At 44.8% G+C, this 20,676-nt stretch overlaps 1 protein-coding gene across 1 annotated transcript in view; it reads left to right on the top strand.

Moving 5' to 3' along the window:
• Positions 1-20,676, top strand: part of MCHR2 (melanin concentrating hormone receptor 2) — a 363,048-nt gene that overhangs the window by 158,209 nt on the left and 184,163 nt on the right. The window contains exon 3 of the mRNA XM_075864203.1: positions 9,594-9,803. Coding sequence (XP_075720318.1) covers positions 9,594-9,803 — 210 coding nt within the window. The remainder of the gene's footprint in view (positions 1-9,593; positions 9,804-20,676) is intronic.

Raw genomic sequence — 20,676 nt, 5'->3', positions numbered from 1 at the left:
ATACTGATATTTACTTTATATAAAGTAATAATGTTTTTGCAAGCAATATACAGGCTAATGATCCCTGACAGTCCCCCCTAAAAATATTATTACTCAATCCCTGAGTCTTACCTAGCAACCTACTACTGACCACTCGAACCATTCGGGTAGGGGTTTTTGATTTCTTCACCAGCTTGAGACGAGCTACTCCGTTTGTACCTGGACTTCCAAGTTTTCGGAGTGGTCCTAACTTTCCCTATTCTCCTCAGGATACAGGATGGTTGCCTTTAAAGGGACTGTCGGTGTCACCTCGTCTATTTGTGTAAACATAGTCGGCACAATTGAGGTGGGCCCTAGTTCGTCGGCTAACCCTTGTAAAGCATCTTGGGTATAAATTACAAACCGCTGCTGGTTGTAATATATATAATTAATCCAGTCTACATTTTTATTAATGGTAATAATTGGGATAAAAGACTCAAATTCAAACTGGTATGTAGCTACATGTGTATTAGAAGAATTATGCCAAAACGTGGTCACCCCATCAGCCTGGGAGATTGCTACATGTCCCCCCTCAGCACTCTGTGCAATAACACGAAAAAGGATAAGGATGTATATGGTGATAGTCATTCTTCGGAAGAGACCCTCTTGCAGTGCCAGACGTGGATCCATGTCGGCCTTCCTTAAGGCTTGACTGCAGTGGGCGAGATCAGGATGACCTGGTATAGACCCTCAAATCTGGCTTCTAAGCCCCTCGCCTTCTTTACTGTTAAACCTACTAATATTGGCAATAATCCAAACATCTCCTCCGCGGCACTTGTATTGGTCATAATTGTCGCACTGTCACTTACTGTCCTAAAGGGACTTTTACCCCTGCAGGTATAACAGGTCATGGGCAGCATCTTCCCCAAACCTAAAAGACACCCGGGTAACATAACCTCTGGGCTCTCCTTGCTGCCATGTACTTCTTACATATGAGTGACAACAATCAGTGACCTTCACCTCACACCTCCACATAAAACTCCTCAGATCGTAATTTGCAGTACCGTGGCATATTTACACACATTATAATTATAAACCTCAGACAATATAAACAATAGGGTCTCAACTAATAATATAATGCTATCACCAATCTCATGCTATCACCCTCAGGTTTTGAGTCCCATCAGTTCATTGCAAGTCCTGTACATCATCGTCCTCTTCTTCTCCTGTCTTCTGTCTTCTGCTCTTCTGTGGAGTCAGACTGTGCAGTGGTGTCCTATGGGGGATTTATTATTACACACCCCCCCCTGTCACTTACTTATTAAAACACTTGATACTGCTGACGGATTCACTCAGGTCTTTGGTCTTTACTTTACTTTGCTGATGTCATCAAGAATTGGTTTGGTCCTTCTCATCTGTCAGATACCGTCTCTTTTAGTATACGTCACCGGACTGTACATAGCACCTCATGCTGTGAGCCTGGGGTGAGTTCCCACGTAGACGGAGTAGTGGAGCTTTATTGTGACTACCACAAACCGTCCGCATCTGTCCTCTTCCTCTGGCAAGTGGCTTGTCTGCACGGCTGCTTAGAATTGTGACACTGCCGTCAGTTCATGACAAGCGCATTGTACTTGCTCAGGCTGCGCCTGCCGCATCTCAGTGATGGAGTTCATCATATTAAAAGTCTTTTAGTTCATATTTACTGGCAATTGCCGGGGACCCAACCCTTGTCAATTGTTAAAATAAATGCTAATCTGATGATAACATCATATAAACGTTGTTCTAAGTACATACAATAATAATGACAGGCCCTTAAACTACATCAAACAAACACCTTTATATAAGAAAAACTAATCTGTTCCACTGGACAGGGCACCTAGACAATGTGTATTTACTGGGTACATTGCATTTGCACTTGGTGTTACACTTTCCAGCAGGATTTATATCTTATTCTCAGTTGATTACCTGAAACATCTCGTATTCACAGAAATATACACAGATTCCACATGTTTCTCTGACAAGTGTCTCAAACCAACTTTTTTTCCACTCTGGTTCGTTTTACCTGGGAAGGTCTCTTAAGGTCTGTTCTCTTCGTGGGAGGCGGGTATGATAAGGTTGGCATTGGTCTGCCAGGACTGTTCTGTAGGCAAATCAAACAGCTCTAACAGAATTTACCAGCATCAGCTGTAAAGCCTGGGACATACCAATTAGATCTTACCACATCGATCCTTGCAGTCTTGGGGCATATGTGAGGTCATAAACCATCAATGTAAGTGCCATCAAGAGTGCCTTGGTTGCTACCGGTTTACCTTCCTTTATCCGTCCACATTCTGTTAGAATCTGGTTCTCACGCCTTACGCTCGCAGTTGAACACTTCCTGTGGAGAACAATCTTTTCATCGCATAATCAGTAATTGATCTTAATCAGATAATTGAGTTGAAGAAAAACATTAACAATGACAGATTTATGTTAAACGTTCACACTGGGCAGTAACTAAAACTGATAAATACAAACTGATTCTTCTTCTCTTTATATATATATCTATACATACACATATACACTGCACAGAATTCTCTGCTCTAAAATTTTCCTTTTACAACAAAAATATTTTCAAATGGGAATCTACTTGCACCATACTGTATTATGCTGCAGATTATCCAGAATAAAATCCGCTGCAGAAAATCCACAGTATTTACTTTACATGCGAATCAGTCTTTTGGCATTTTTCTGACATTTGACACACACACACACCATACTGTACCACTACCTATACTAACACTGCAAGATGGAAATATGTGTCTTGAATATGACTGCTCGCAGTAATAAAATGTATTACAAAAAAACAAAACATATTATTTCTCTTCTGCATACTCAATGCTAACTAATTAAACTAAAATACAAGGTGCTTTCCCTTTAAAATGATAACCCGGGATGCTATGATTGAATTTTTATACAGTTTGGTCTCCAATTAGGATAAGGAAGGAACATTTTCCCTTTTGGTACAGATTGGCTCATGCCTTATAAATATATATATATATTTTTTTTTTTTTTTTGCCATACCTTTGATTAGAAGGGGCAAATAAAGTTCTAAAATATACCTCTCCCACTTCCCTTATTCCACATCCTCTCCCTTCCCTTGGTTGAACTTGACATTGTTACATACACTCTCTGGTTTCTGTGTACTTCTGTTGATCTGTTGTTTTTCTTATTCAGCTGCAGCAATGCAATGGTTAATTCTTGTCCTGAGTTCTGAGTTCTTCTAGATGAGGGAAAAGTCTACTATAAAGTCTGTCAGACCTGTTACTCACTGCCTGGTGATAGGTAGTTCCAGGGGTGTAACTACGAAAGACTGGGCCCCATAGCAAACTTTTCACTGGGGCCCCCTCTCCCCTGGTTGCCACACAACCCCCCCTTGTAGATAGTGCCTCCCTGTAGATTCTGCCACACAGCTCCCACTGTAGTAGCACCATACAGCCCCCCTGTAGATAGCGCCATACAAAGCCCCCTGTATACTACACCATACAGCCCCCCTGTAGATAGCGCCATACAGCCCCCCAGTATAAAGTGCCATACAGCCGCCCCTGTAGATAGTGTCATACAGCCCCCTGTAGATAGAGCCATACAGCCCCCTGTAGATAGCGCCATACCGCCCCCCTGTAGATAGCGCCATACCGCCCCCCTGTAGATAGCGCCATACAGCCCCCCTGTAGATAGCGACATACAGCCCCCTCCCTGTGTATAGTGCCATATAGTCCCCCTGTATATAGCACCATACAGCCCCCTCCCTTATATAGTGCAATACAGCCCCCCTGTATATAGCACCATACAACCCCTCACTGTATATAGTGCCATACAGCCCCCTGTAGATAGCTCCATACAGCCCCCTCCCTGTATGTAGTGCCATACAGCCAGCTCCCTGTATATAGTGCTATACAGCCCCCCTGTAGATAGCGCAATACAGCCCCCTCCCTGTATATAGCCCCCCTGTATAGAGTGCCATACAGCCAGCTCCCTGTATATAGCGCCATACAGCCACCTGTATATAGCGCTATAGAGCTCCCCATAGATAGCACCATACAGCCCCCCTGTATATAGCACCATACAGCCCCCCTGTATATAGCACCATACAGCCCCCTGTATATAGCACAGCCCCCCCTGTAGATAGCACCATACAGCCCCCCTTGTATATAACACCATACAGCCTCCCTGTAGATAACGCCATACAGCCCCCACCCCCCCTCCCCCTAAAAATAAATGGCCTCTAGCCTATGGTTTGTCCCACAAAAGACATGTATCCCCTATCCACAGGATAGGAGATGCATGTGTGATTGCTGGGACCCCCAGCGATAAAGAGACCAAAAGTCCCCTGAAGTTCTCCATGAGAAACCTCGGACTTCCGGTGTGTGTGTCGGCAGCTCAGTAAAAATAAAAGGAGCTCTGGTCCTGTGGATCGGGAATACATGTGTTCTGTAGGAACAACCTCTTTAATGGCAGAGCAGGGAGATACCTCCCTGCTCTGCCGTAGTGTTCAGTGGCGTCGCTCTGTAGCAGCCACGGGGGTGGACCCGTGCTGGCAGGCGGGCGCCGTAGCAGCCGCTATGGCTGCTACAGCGGCAGTTACGCCACTGGGTAGTTCCTTACATGGCTTGCTTTACAGGTGTTCCTTTGTGATTGTGAGCCAGTACTTGACCTTGCCTTGTTTTTGACTCTCCTGTTTGTTCCTTTGGATCTACACTCGGTACTGGTTATTGACCTTGGCTTCGCATTTTAACCTGACTTCTCTTTACTTATATTATTAACTTGCTGACTACTGTTGACAACTTCTGGCTAGCCTCTGACTACGTCTTACTTAACGCTGTGCTACCACCTCCAATCTGAGAATACTTTGGGGTCTGCGACCTGGGGATTCCCTGCAGCAAAGTCCTTATCCTTGAAAAGGGACTAAAGGGTGAATACACCAAATCCCTTAGACTCCACACTTTGATTTAGCCAATCGGATTGTGGCTTAGGGGTTTCACTTCCAGTTTTAGCGCAACTGTAATAGCATCATCTGCAGTAGGTGCGTAACAAACTTTAATGGTACTAACAATGTAACTACAGTATGTAAATTAGCAATAAACCATTGGAGCACATAAGTGATGGTTACTGAAATTGGGTCTCTGTATGCATAGATAGATATTCTATTAAAAATCACCCATTTCTAGCAATATTAGTAATTTACAATATTGAATAAGGACAACCCCATCGGCACAACGATCCATTAGCTGATCACTGTGGGTTGGGCTTCTCTCGCTAACGACAATCAACTGATATAGTTGTGGGAAGCTGCAGATACGCATGATTTACATTGATAACTTCTGTTATACATTATGCATTTATGTTCCTTTTTTTTTTTTTGGGCGTGACAAATTTTAGTTAGTCACAATTCACTTTTGTGGGTTATTTAATTCACACATTCGTCTGTTTCCTAAAACAAATTTTTGATGCCTAACAGTCACTGAAGTGAATTTCTATCGCCTAAACCGTAGCTGTTGCTTTCATTGGTGTTTTTACGCTAGGACAGTGCTACAATAGAAAATTAACATTTCTGTTTTGCTTATTTTATTTTCTAGATTTTCTTTCTCTAACATGTTTTCTTTTGAAGCTGCAAATTCAGAGCACAGTGGGCATTCCCTGTGAAGCCTGCTCTTTCCCCTCCATTCTCTCAATGTTCTTGCCTATGTGTGTCTGTCTTCTCAACCCCCCCTCCCCAATCTCTTACCAAAGTGTACAAGCTGTGATTTCTGTGAGAAAATACAGCACAGAAGTTTCCATAAAAAATGTGCTGTGCATGACTAATACTGACCTGCTCCGACCACAAATGCCCCTATGGTGCTCAGGAGTAGGTTAAATTAAGAAAGGGGCAGAGAGAGGGAAGTAATACAAGGCTGCAGGATTAGACTATGCAGTGCACCTCAACAAATTTGCACATTTCACTCCAAAGTACTTCAATTTAAGACTGTCTCATAAAACACCAGTCTTAATAGTCCGTCCCCCCCAAAAAAAATATATATATATATATTTCTGTAGCCTAGGAGCAGCAGCTGCATTAACGTCGTGCAAATAGGTCTGCATAGGAGATAAATAAACCAAATGGTGGGCTTTAAAAAAAAAAATACAAAAATTCTAAGTTGACACCTATGTCCTGTGCCTACTAAGCTAAACATGTATGCTCGAGGCATACAGTGTTATGGCAGAATTCGGCTGTATGGTATGGCAGATGTTTTAGGTCTACGAACAATTTAACAACTGGCTGGGAATTCTGGCAATACAAAGCCTCCATATATATATATATATATATATATATATATATATATATATATATATACACAGTGACATCAGGGGCTCCTCCTTGAGTGGAATCCCTGGAAAGAGCATTGCCGATGCTCTGGTCGTGGATTATGGGGTTTTAAAGCTCCCAATGTCACGGTCCATATATGGATAGTGACATCAAGGGTTTTCCCAATAAAGAAGTTCCCGGCCAGAGCTCTTGCGATGCCCTTGCCGGAAACTTTGTAGCTGAAATCTCCTGATCTCACTGTCCATATATGGACAGTGACATCAGGGGCTTCCCTGGGCATAGCACTTCAAGTAGTGCAGTGCCCAGGGAGTTCGGGCAACATATCCCACTGTATGCCTATACTGACGTAGACCTTCGACGGAAGGGTGTGAATCAGACCTGAAAGGGTGTGAGTCAGCCCTAAAACTAACATCATGGAATTTGAAAGCCTGGGCTTGCACAATGCCAGTGTATTTGTCAATGCATACAGAATTGATTTATTTGAGAAACTTTTTATTTTTTACTTGATTCACTCTTGCACACAATTGGGCATATTTAGGGTATGTTCACACTACAGCGTCCGTTACGGCCGAAATTACGGGGCTGTTTTCAGGAGAAAACAGCCCCGTCATTTCAGCCATAACGGCATGTGCAGGCTCTTGAACGCCGCGTCCAATACGGACGTAACTGGAGCTGGTTTTCCATGGAGTCCATGGAAAACGGCTCCATTTACGTCTGAAGAAGTGACATGACACTTCTTTGACGCGGGCGTCTTTTTTACGCCCCGCCTTTTGACAGCGGGGCGTAAAAAATATGGCCGTCTGAACAGAACATCGTAAGACCCATTCAAATGAATGGGCAGATGTTTGCCGACGCTATTGAGGCGCATTTTCGGACGTAATTCGGGGCTAAAACGTCCGAATTACGTCCGTAAATAGTGTGTGTGAACATACCCTTATTATTGTTGTTGTAGCTGAATTCTGGCCTAAATTGTACCTTTTATCGTGCAAACTCATTTAGACATAATTTGCACCAGAAAAAAAACAAAGGACACTTCAAAAATTTCAAGAGAATCAGGTATGGCCAAGCAGAAAGGGATATGGCTTAAAATGAACCGATGTGCACCAAATTTGTACTATAAAACTGGAATAAACTAAGCCAACCAAGAGAGGGCATAAGGAAGATTATTTTTGACAGCCTGGTTTAAGTTTATCTATATACAGCATTAGTAAATTTGCCCCATCCTTTACTTTTTATATATTTGATTCAGCCTATGCCCGCAGTATTAACCCCTAAGTGACCACCAATATGCCTTTTCAGGGTGGTCACTAAGGGGCCTTAGGATAGGGGCCTTTTTTACGGTGACCCAGTCTAAGCCCTGCACGGGTGGCCTGTGCGGGCTGGAGCCGGGGCTCGGCTATCTCATGACAGCTGGGCTCCTGCTCCAATGGCCATGATTGAAGTTTACTTCGATCACGGCCGATTAACCCATTAAATGCCACGGTCAATACCGACCGCATCATTTAAATCATTTGCAGAGGGAGTGAGCTTCCTCTGTCATCCATCGGCAGCCCACAAATGCAATTGTGGGCCTCCGATGGGGTGCCATGGCAGCCGGGGTCCTGACAATGGCCCCCAGGTATGCCCTGGACATATGCCTATTAGGAAGTGCCTCTGGCAGGCAATAATGCTCTGGTATACGAAGCGGCCCCTGAGGCTGTCATTTGCAGCCCGCAGAGCCACTAATACAGGCTCTGCTCTGGGACTCTGTGGAATTCCCTGACATCGCTGTCCATATATGGACACGCGATGTCTGGAGATTCCCCAGAGCGGAGTCCCGAGCAGAGTGCTAGTAAAGGCTCTGCTCCAGGACTCTGTGGAATTCCCTGACATCGCTGTCCATATATGGACACGCGATGTCTGGAGCTTTCCCAGAGTCGGAGTCCCGGGCAGAGCGTTAGTATAGGCTCTGCTCCAGGACTCTGTGGACTTCCCTGACATCGCAGTCCAGACTTAAGAAGCCAAAGCGCATGCAGGTGAGAGATTGAACTGATTGCTCCCAGAGCATCCTGGGCTATAAGAATTTCCAAGCCCCATCCACCCATGCCTGAGCGTTGTTTGTCGTATCCTAGTTTGTCTATGCAAATGGTCTCCTAGTGTTTTCCAGTTCCCAGTGTTTCCCGTACCTGTATCCTGTATCCCATGTTATCCTTGTCAAGTGCCGTGCTGAGCTTTATTCGTGCTGTGCTGCATACCACGCCTGTCCTGTTACTCCACGCCTGATGTCTGCCTGTTGCCTAGTCCCAGCCGAGCCTGCCTTGCTACTGTCCGAGCTGCCACAGGTACCCTATACGAACTATAGACTGTTTCCTGCATCCTGTTGGCCAGCTGCCATACCGCCAAGGCGGTACGGTCCAGTGGTTCCACGAACCCAGCGTGACAGTACGCTCAGGCCATGGACCCCGACTTTAAGTCTATGGAAGGGGGTGCAGGGGAGGAAGCAGGAGCAGAGTGAGAAAGACAGTCGCTACTGGTAAGATTTCTATATCACCTTAGTGCTGGATTCTCAGGTACACTGCTCATTACTGTTATATAATCTCCTCCATGCTGCTGCTTCTATATATGTGATAGATAGAGATAGGAGAGCAGGATTCTGCTCTTCTATGTGTGCAGTGTATAAAAGACATGATAGCTGTTAGGCTCCACCTACTAGCTTTGAGACAACTAAGAATTAGGGAGAGAGAGACCCTGCAGAGGGGAGAACCGCTAAATAATGCAGAATACAAGTCCTATAATGGCCATAAATAGTGTTATTCCTCATGTACACACATATGACAGCTTATTTTGGAAAGTCCCCCAAAAAGTTAGGCACGCTTAAAAGTACAAGAGAACAATTATAAAGTTACAAGAGGACTTTTATCCCATCTTCTTTTCCCTCTCATGTCTCATCCCCCACCTTTTACTCAATGTACCTAAAAATTAATTCCAGTAATAGGTTTACCTTTAAAGCTTTTTTTTTTTTTCATCTACCTATTATTTTATGTTATGAATTTGCTTAATGTGCTCATCCATGTATTTTTGCACCATATCAAAAGATTCCTCCCTATTTTGTTGTGCTAGTCACATTTTTAACTTTATTCATCAGTACTGAATATAGGAGATTGAACATAAAAATGGTATTGTTTAAAATTGAAATATTCTTTTTTTTTTGTAGCTTACCTGTAACTGTAAATGTAATATTGAACATGCAATAAATACTGTATCATGCAAGTCATTACATTTTATTGTTTCATATATCTGTGTCTTTATATCTCAGATCTAGAAGAAAAACAATACCTGACATCTACATCTGTAACCTGGCAGTGGCAGATCTTGTTCACATCATTGGAATGCCATTTCTAATTCATCAGTGGGCTCGAGGAGGAGAATGGGTATTTGGAAGTCCACTGTGTACTATAATTACATCTCTGGATACCTGCAATCAGTTTGCCTGCACAGCCATTATGACAGCAATGAGCTTAGACAGGTAAACAAACAACTGATATTTTCATTTCATTTTTTTTAATCAATTTATTTTAGCAGGTAGGTGTAATCATAGCAAACATTAATCAAGAAAATGAAATACCCTATTTAAAAAAAAGAGAAAGGAAACGTTAAAATTAATAATTAAAAATATAGCTTATATATTTAAAAAAAACAGACAAGTGAAGAGAAGACATTAAGAAAGAGGAGGTGTTGGAAGAACAGGACTAGGAGGATAATGGACCATGGAGTAGGAAAGTAACTCTCAATGAGATAAAGATATGGAAAGCCTTAAAAGGGAAAAGACAGTAGTAAGTTAGATGCAAAAGTATGAAAGTAATAAAGGGCCATACATGTTGAAATTTCATATGGGAATCCTTTAATCTAGCGTTGATTTATCATGGTGTCTATGAGCTTTCATTGACTTCTGAGAAAGCACTTTCTAGGCATTCGTTTTCTCTGAGTTTCTTGTTGGAGGGGAAAAAACAGGAATTACATTTTTGCTCAGAAGTTGAGATATTAGGGATTTCTTTGTGAATCACTATAGATCCAATGCAATGTCAGGTACATCATTCGAGCCCAAAACATTGGATCATAAAGGTATATACCATAAATGTTTAATTTGTGGGAATGTGACTGCTGGGACACTCACGATCGCAAGAGCAAGACTGAGCCCTATTTATTGAGATGCAAACCGGGAGGGGAGGACCGTAGAGTTAGGCTGGGTTCACACACCCTAGTTACGGACGTAATTCGGGCGTTTTAGCCTTGAATTACTGTACATCCGAAAATACGGCTCCAAAACGTCGGCAAACATCTGCCCATTCATTTGAATGGGTTTTACGATGTTCTGTGGCGAAATTTTTTTTACGCGCCGCTGTCAAAATACGGGGCGTAAAAATGACGTAATTAGAGCCGTTTTCCATTGACTCCATGGAAAAACAGCTCCAATTATGTCCGTAATGGACGCAGCGAAAAACGCCTGCACATGCCATTACGTCTGAAATTCAGGAGCTGTTTTCTCCTGAAAACAGCTCCGTAATTTCAGCCGTAACGGAGGCTGCCGTGTGAACATACCCATAATGGCGTTTCTACGGTCACCTTTTATTATAGTTTATGGAAGTTATAGAAAAACTTTTCTCTGAAGAAACATCTATACACTCTAATGCTAGCACATGCACAACTAACTCTCAGGCCCTTGCTACTTGGTTCCAATGTCAACAAATGGGAGCAAGGGATCCTTGTTCTCATGATTGGTGGTAGTCCAGAGGACCATGGGTACTGTTTTCTCATAAATACCTCATCTAACCCTAATACTGATGAAATCTTAGTTGATCAAGCTGAGATTTGATCGGTATTATGGTTAGATTGTGTCAGAGACACATGGGAGCCGCTTTCATTCAAGCCCTCAGTCCAGCTCACTGACAGATTCAGCTGACAACATTCTGCAGCTTCTATGTACAGAATAAAGCAAAATATTTAATAAAAGTATATTAGAAAAGTGCTTAGTATCACAAAATACCTTACCAAAAAAAATGGAACCAAAGGTTTACAAAGCCATTAAGCTAGTGATGTTGAAAAGTACAGAACACAGTGTACAGAACATAGTTTTCCCACAAAATTGTTAAATTGATATACAACATATCGATAAGTTTTAGTAGCTTGCCACTTTCCATAGCGCCAATTCATTTCAGTGGAGAATGACCGCACATGCATTCAAACTGGCCATCCTAGATAGGATACCCCCTTTAAGTAATAGTGTATGTAATTGTTGGATTCGTCAGCCAACAATATGTTCCTGTGTTTTTTTTATGGATTCCTTGTACTTTTTTGCTTTTGAATCGTATGAACCTATGTATCTTATAACTTTTTTGTCTTCTATAACTGCTCTTTTATTAGGGAACAGCAAATAATTTTGATCAGTATGTAATGCTCTGATAGGCTTTTTGGGGTCTTTCTCGGATAACCTCTCTTAAACAATTATCTCTGAATTAATTGCTGGCCATTTGGAAATCTTCTTACTCTGAAAAGTTTATTTTTAGTCTCAGGCATTGTCAAACCGGAATACCTCTCTTTAATATTTCAGAGTGATAGTGTAAAGGATTTGCCAGACACAGCTTCTGTGTCGACGCCCATGGTTAATCAGTCTGCATCTGTGCCTAGGTCTGCTGGAGTGACTCGATCTGCTACCACTCAGGCTGGTAGGTTGAGAAGGGGGAGAACCTATTACAGCCTTGCCAGATGGTTCTAGCTCCTGCCCTTGGGTCTATGTATATCTTAATTTGCTGCTTGTCCTTTGCCTGTGATTCTCCTGTTTCCTGGCTCTGCTGTTCCTGCTATATACAATTGACCTCTGCTTCATATCGACCCTGGCTTGACTGACAACTATTCTTCTGCTCTGCTTTTGTTACCACGCACTCTCCTGGTTTGACTCAGCTCGTTAACTCTCCTGTTGCTCACGGTGTTGCCGTGGGCAACTGCCCCACTACCCTGCTTCAGTGTACACTTGCCCTGTGTTGTCTGTCATGCACTTATTGAGTGTAGGGACCGTCGCCCAGTTGTATGCCGTCGCCTAGGACGGGCCATGCAAGTAGGCAGGGACTGGGTAGCGGGTAGATTAGCGCTCACCTGTCTGTCTCCCTACCCCGCCATTACAGATAGCTATCCCATTGTAAAATACTATTGGTTGCTGTTGTTTTTTTTATAGATTTTTGTTTTATTTTAGAAAGAATTACAACATACAGTATATATTTATGAATTCCAAAAAAATATAAGCAAACCCATTCCCACCCATTCCCACCCACCCCAGAATTCTGCGAGAGGAAAAGAAGAATAGAAAGAAGAGTGGGAAAAAAAAGGAATATCTTTGTTTGTACATGTAGATCATCATCAAGCCACATAGTAAGATCTAAAGAATTAATTGTGGATTTACTTAACCCATATGTAAATCGTAAACCTGTAGCCTTGAAATTTAAAATGTGTACAAAATCATGGAAAAGCTGGGGATCACCTTCCCACAGAATCAAAATATCACCTATATATCTTCAACAATAAAATAATATGGTGTTTGAAAAAACTCAAGTCTTCATTAAACACACGCAAATCCTCCCACCAGCCCAGGAACAGATTAGCATACGATGGGGCACAAACTGTCCCTATTTCTGTCCCCGTGAGCTGGTGGAAGATTTGGCCTTCAAAAAGAAAGAAATTGTGCTGTAAAAATTTTTTAATAGCTCAATAACAAATTTGCAGCATACATTAATGAGGTTGCTTTACCACGCTGCAATTTTGGGAACTACTCCCTCTAGTGGCCAGCCCATGGAAATGTTATAAATTAGAATCTAACTTAAAGAGGCTCTGTCACCAGATTATCAAATCCCTATCTCCTATTGCATGTGATAGGCACTGCAATGTAGATAACAGTAACGTGTTAGTTTGTTTTTTGAAAAACGATCATTTTTGGCCAAGTTATGAGCAATTTTATATTTATGCAAATGAGCCTTTCTAACGGACAACTGGACGTGTTTTCTCTTATTTCCAACTGGGCGTGTATTGTGTTTGTAACATCTGGGCGTGTTTACTTGTTTTACTAGCTGGGCGTTGTGAATAGAAGTGTATGTCAGCATCATACACTTCTATTCACAACGCCCAGCTAGTTAAACAAGTAAACACGCCCAGATGTCACAAACACAATACACGCCGATCACATGCAATAGGAGATAGGGATTTGATAATCTGGTGACAGAGCCTCTTTATAATATTTCCTGACTTGTGAAAAAATTCAAAAAATTAAAACGATATGTAATCACTTAAATACTAATTGTTTAATTGAAAAAAAAATAAATAAATTCTAGCGACACATTCCCTTTAAGTGATTATATGGTGTTTTTAAATATTTACATACATACCGCTTGTATCCCTAAATGGTGCTGAATACTACTGTAGAGGGCCTCTACGTCTAGGCTCACTATCTATGTACTTGGAGTGACTGTGTCTTTTTTATCTTTTAGATACGAGGGTAGGGTCTCTACAAACGGTCGGATAATATGATTCACATATATCACAAGTAATGGCATGTTCCTTTAAATTATTATTCCCAGATACAACAGGTGTCGCTGGTGGATCACTACTATTTTTATGTATCTTTGGAAAAGTATAGAAAGAAGAAATTGTAAAACAAAACCATGTATATCTACCACATATTTAATAAATAATAGCCCCATACCGTTATTAAATAATAGCATCATACTGCTCAAAAATAATACCACTATATCACGACTAATAATTCATTACATAGTGACTGAATAATACAGTCAAACAATAACCAAATAATACAATCATACAAGGATCGAATAACATCATGACCATGTATTACTGTCACGGAGCGGGTAGTGGACCCACTAGGCCGTACCGCCGTAGCGGGAAGGCAGCTGGCAAAACCACAGGAAACCCCAGAAATACAATGTCCCGCACAAGGGTACCTGGATAGTCCAGACGGTGACCGAAGCTCTGGCACAGATGGAGATTGTTGCAGCAGACAGCGCCAAACGTGGCGGATGACACAGGAGCCGCAAGTTGCGCCAGACGTGGCGGATTCCTCCGGACGTGGCAGATGACACAGGACATGGCAGATTCTTCTGGACGTGACAGATGACACAGGACGTGGCAGATTCCTCTGGACGTGGCAGATTCCTCTGGACGTGGCAGATGACACAGGACGTGGCAGATTCCTCTGGACGTGGCAGATGACACAGGACGTGGCAGATTCCTCTGGACGTGGCAGATGACACAGGACGTGGCACGACTTGATACTAAGGCAAAGCACGGGAAACAGGAATGGGGAACAAGGCACGGGTAACAACAGGAACGGGAAAACACTAAGGGACTATTTGCAAGACAGACTGGGAAAACTAACAACGCTCAGGCAAGGATTAGAAGGCCAGGGGCCTTCTTATAGACCAGGAAATCGTGGCAGTTGATGATGATGACTTCCTCCTATTTGCGCGCGCTAGTCCTTTAAGGCCGGGCACGAGCGTGCGCTCGCACCCTACGGGACACAGCCGAACGGAGCGGAAGTGAGCGCTGGCGTCTCCTAGGAAGGAGATGGGGACCAGCACTCACAGATCCATGGCTGCGGGCGTCGGGAGGTGAGTAAACCCGACGGCCCGTGGCCATGGACGCTACAGTATCCCCAAACTTACGCCCCCTCTTCTTGGGGCCAGAGTGAGAGAGGAACTTTTTAATAAGAGCAGGAGCGCTGAGGTTCTCTTCTGGCTCCCAGGACCAAACCCTCTCCAGTCCACCAAATAGAAAGTCCTTCCTCCTACCCTTTTGCAGTCCAGGATCTCCTTTACCTCGAATTCATCAGAAGAACCGCTCGGAGCAACTGTGGAACAGAAGTCTTGCTGTAGCGGTTCAGGACCACTGGTTTCAGGAGGGACACATGGAAGGAGTTAGGGATTCTGAGGGTAGGAGGCAGCCGCAGCTTACAGGAGACAGGGTTGATTTGTTGCAGGATCTCGAAAGGACCAAGGAACCTGGGAGCAAACTTGTATGAAGGCACCCTCAAGCGAATGTTCCGAGAGGACAGCCAGACTTTAGTCCCAGGAAGATACTGAGGCGGCTCTCTTCTTTTAGTATCTGCCTTTCGCTTCATGCGATCTACCGCCAGCAAAATAGAGGAAAGGGTCTGTTGCCAGATTTGCAGGAAGTCCCCATATGCAGAGTCAGCAGCGGGAACCTGAGATGAAGTTGATACAGGAAGAGGGACTCTGGGATGTTGACTGTACACGATGTGAAACGGAGTGGAAGTGGTGGACTCACTTGTGTGGTTGTTGTAAGAAAACTCGGCCCATGGAAGGAGCTGTACCCAGTTATCATGCTGTGAAGAGATGAGGTGGCGGAGATAATTTTCCATGATCTGGTTGATCCTCTCAACTTGCCCATTGGACTGGGGGTGATAGGCAGAGGAAAAGTCCAAACTCACATCCAGGAGTTTACAGAGGGCTCTCCAGAACTTAGACGTAAACTGAACACCCTGATCTGACACGATGTGTAGAGGCAAGCCATGTAAGCGAAAGATGTGTAGAATGAAGAGACTCGCCAGACGAGGAGCAGAAGGTAGGCCGGTCAGCGGGATAAAATGAGCCATCTTAGAGAACCGGTCCACCACCACCCAGACAGTGTTACATCCTGCTGAGGGGGGAAGGTCTGTGACGAAGTACATCGCAATGTGCTGCCCGGGGGCATTGGGTACAGGCAGAGGTTGAAGCAGGCCGGCAGGCTTGGAGTGAGTCACTTTGTTAGAGGCACACACCGTGCAAGAAGAGACAAAGTCCAGAACATCTTTAGGTAGCGTGGGCCACCAAAAGTGACGAGCAATCAGGTCTCGGGTTTTACGGACACCAGCGTGCCCAGCAAGTTTAGAACTTTGTCCCCAGCGGAGAATTCTTCTCCTGTCTGCCAACCGAACAAAAATCCTCCCAAGAGGGATGTCTCTAACCTGCAGAGGATTAGCAGTGACAATGCAGGACGGGTCTATGATGGTCTGAAGGGACTCCACCGTGTCTTCCGTCTCAAACGATCTGGACAGGGCATCGGCCCTCACATTCTTGTCCGCGGGACGGTAGTGGAGCACAAACAGAAAACGGGTGAAGAAAAGCGACCACCTGGCTTGACGAGGATTCAGTCTTTGAGCGGACTGTAGGTAAGTAAGATTCTTGTGGTCGGTGAAGATCAGGATGGGGTGAGCAGCGCCCTCCAGAAGATGTCTCCACTCCTCCAGAGCCAATTTGATGGCCAGCAGCTCCCGATCTCCAATGGAGTAATTGCGCTCAGCAGAAGAAAACAGTCTAGAGTAGTAGCCACATACTACTGCCTTTCCTTTGGAGCTCCTCTGTAGAGATGAGCGAACTTATGAAAAGTTAGGTTCGGCTATTTCGCCGAATTTCACGAAAAAGTTCGATTCGGACCGAACTAGTTCTGAAATTTCCGTGCGCCGAGCATGGTACTGTCCAGGGTGCTGAAAGAGTTAATGGGCTGCACTAACTCTTTCAGCAACCTTGACAGTACCATGCTCGGCGCGCGTAAAATAAAATTTTAATGTAATAAAAAAAAAAAAAAAAATACGTTCATACTTACATTCCTCCTGTCCGGCCTCCAACGATGACGTTTCATCCATGTCGCCGCTGCAGCCAATCACAGGCTGTAGTGGTGGTCACGCACGTCACGTGACCGCCTCTGCAGCCAATCACAGGCTGCAGCGGCCTCTGCAGCCAATCACAGGCTGCCGCGGCCTCTCAGCGTCATACACTCCTCAACATCTGCACGCTCCTCTCCTGAAATATTCTGTGCTGCTGTGAACTCTGCTCTTACCATTACGTAGCTCTCAGTCTGTTACCTCTCCTCCACTCCTGTCCTCAATAACACCTTCAAATGATTGGCAAGTCACCACCCCACACAAGATCCGCACGCTCATCTCCTGATATACTCTGTGCTGCCTTAAACTCTGTGGACAGGTCAGGATCCTGTTTCTTTTAAATGATGCTGGGGAACCCGCTCAATACACTATATAAGGCTGCGCCTCCATCCTCTTCTGCCCCAGTCACTTATTCAGAATATTTCAGGAGAGGAGCGTGCAGATGTTGAGGAGTGTATGACGCTGACTGGTCACTGATTGGTCAGCGTCATACACATAAACACGCCCAGTTAAAAACACAATACACGCCCAGTTGGACATAACGAAAAAAAAAACGCCAGTTGTCCATTTCAAAGCTCATTTGCATATATTCACACAACCGTAAAAACTCCCGTTATTGCGGATCGTATTTACGACCCGTAATAACGGGCTCATAGACTTCTATTGGCCACGGGTACCTTCCCGTTTTCTTATGGGAAGGTGCCCGTGCCGTTGAAAAAGATAGAACATGTCCTATTTCAGGCCGTAATAACGGCACGGGCAGCCCATAGAAGTCTATGGAGCTGCCGTAATGACGGGTGGCTACATGTGTGCACCCGTCATTACGGCAGCGTTGCTAGGCGACGTCAGTAAATAGTCACTGTCCAGGGTGCTAAAAGAGTTAACTGATCGGCAGTAACAGTTTCAGCACTCTGGACAGTGAATTCCGATCAGAATATAGAGTAACCTGTAAAAAAAAAAGTCGTTCATACTTACCGAGAACTTCCTGCTTCCTCCAGTCCGGTCTCCCGGCCGTTGCCTTGGTGACGTGTCCCTCTCGACATCCGGCCCGAAATTCCTGGATGACGATTCAGTCCAAGTGACCGCTGCAGCCAATCACAGGCCAATCACAGGCTGCAGCCAATCACAGGCCAATCCCAGGCTGCAGCGGTCACATGGACTGCCGCGTCATCCCGGGAGGTCGGACTGGATGTCGAGAGGGACGCGTCACGAAGGCAACGGTGACGCGTCCCTCTCTTGACTTCCAGCCCGACCTCCCTGGATGACGCGGCAGTCCTTGTGACCGCTGCAGCCTGGGATTGGCCTGTGATTGGCTGCAGCCTGTGATTGGCATTTGATTGGCTGCAGCGGTCACTTGGACTGAATCGTCATCCCGGGAGGTCGGACTGGAGGAAGAAGCAGGGAGTTATCGGTAAGTAGGAACTTCTATTTTTTTTACACGTTGATGTATATTGTGATCGGAAGTCACTGTCGAGGGTGCTGAAACAGTTACTGCCGATCGTTTAACTCTTTCAGCACCCTGGACAGTGACTATCTCCGCCGGGTTCGGTCAAAACGTGTTCGGCCGAACCCGGTGAAGTTCGGATTCGCTGCAAACCGAACTTTTCCCGATGTTCGGACCGAAACCGGGTTCGGTTGTCCCGGTTCGCTCATCTCTACTCCTCTGGAACAGAAGTGCACCTGCACCAACAGAGGAAGCGTCCACTTCCAGTGAGAACTGCCGAGATACGTCAGGATTAGAGATGAGCGAACCGGGACAACCGAACCCAGTTTCGGTCAGAACATCGTGAAAAGTTCGGTTTGCAGCAAATCCGAACTTCACCGGGTTCGGCCGAACACGTTTTGACCGAACCCGGTCAAAAATATTATACAAATCGGCAGCCACTTGTATCTATCAATCACTGATAGAGAAAAGAGGCTGCTGATTAAAAATAAAATAAAAAGCATTTCATACATACCCGGTCGTTGTCTTGGTGACGAGTTCCTCTTCTTCCTCCAGTCCGACCTTCTTTCCTGACGCGGCAGCCTGTGATTGGCTGCAGAGGCCGCTGCAGCCTGTGATTGGCTGCAGAGGCCGCGGCAGCCTGTAATTGGCTGCAGCGGTCACATGGGCTGTAACGTCATCCAGGAATGTCGGGCAGGATGTCGATAGGGACGCGTCACCAAGGCAACGGCCGAGAGACCGGACTGGAGGAAGCAGAAAGTTCTCGGTAAGTATGATTGTCTTTTTATTTTACAGGTTACTCTATATTCTGATCGGAATTCACTGTCCAGGGTGCTGAAACAGTTACTGCCGATCAGTTAACTCTTTCAGCACCCTGGACAGTGACTATTTACTGACGTCGCCTAGCAACGCTGAAGTAATGACGGGTGCACACATGTAGCCACCCGTCATTACGGCAGCTCCATAGACTTATATGGGCTGCCCGTGCCGTTATTACGGCCTGAAATAGGACATGTTCTATCTTTTTCAACGGCACGGGCACCTTCCCATAAGAAAACGGGAAGGTACCCGTGGCCAATAGAAGTCTATGAGCCCGTTATTACGGGTCGTAAATACGACCCGTAATAACGGGAGTTTTTACGGTTGTGTGCAAATATGAAAATGAGCTTTGAAATGGACAACTGGCGTTTTTTTTTCGTTATGTCGAACTGTGCGTGTATTGTGTTTTTAACTGGGCGTGTTTATGTGTATGACGCTGACCAATCAGTGACCAGTCAGCGTCATACACTCCTCAACATCTGCACGCTCCTCTCCTGAAATATTCTGTGCTGCTGTGAACTCTGCTCTTACCAGGAATGTAAGAGTGAACGTATTTTATTTATTTTTTTATTACATTAAAGTTTTATTTTCCGCGCGCCGAGCATGGTACTGTCAAGGTTGCTGAAAGAGTTAGTGCAGCCCATTAACTTTTTCAACACCCTGGACAGTACCATGCTCGGCGCACGGAAATTACAGGTTCTGTCAGAACTAGTTTGGTCCGAATCGAACTTTTTCGTGAAATTCGGCGAACTAGCCGTACCGGATGATGGAGGATCAAGGCTGAAGTGAAGGCTCTCTTGAGGCTAATAAATGCGGACTCTGCCTCTGGAGTCCACACTTTGGCGTTCACACCCTTCTTGGTAAGGGTCGAGATGGGAGACGTAAGAGAAGAGAAGTTAGGAATAAACTGCCGTTAGAAATTGGCGAATCCCAGGAACCGAAGTATGGCCCTTAAGCCTTGGGGACGTGGCCACTCCAGGACAGACTTCACTTTCTCAGGATCCATCTTGAGGCCTTGATCCGAGATGATGTAGCCCAGGAAGGGCAGAGAACTCTTCTCAAAGACGCATTTCTCCAACTTGGCGTATAAATGATTCTCCCTCAATCGTAGTAGAACCTAACGGACATGCCTCCGATGAGTCATCGGATCTGGGGAGAAAATCAAAATATCATCGAGATAAACAACATATCCCGGAAGATGTCGTTAACGAACTCCTGAAACACTGCGGGAGCATTACACAGTCCGAAGGGCATCACTAGGTATTCGTAATGCCCGTCCCGGGTGTTAAATGTCGTCTTCCATTCATCACCCCGGCGAATCCGGACTAGTATGTAAGCCCCACGTAGGTCTAGCTTAGAAAAATTTTTGGCCCCTCGTATGCGATCAAACAGCTCAGAGATGAGTGGCAACGGGTA

This window comes from Rhinoderma darwinii, chromosome 4 (genome assembly GCF_050947455.1).
Source record: "Rhinoderma darwinii isolate aRhiDar2 chromosome 4, aRhiDar2.hap1, whole genome shotgun sequence".
Taxonomy (NCBI): Eukaryota; Metazoa; Chordata; class Amphibia; order Anura; family Rhinodermatidae; genus Rhinoderma; species Rhinoderma darwinii.
This window is presented reverse-complemented; position numbering and strand designations above follow the sequence as displayed.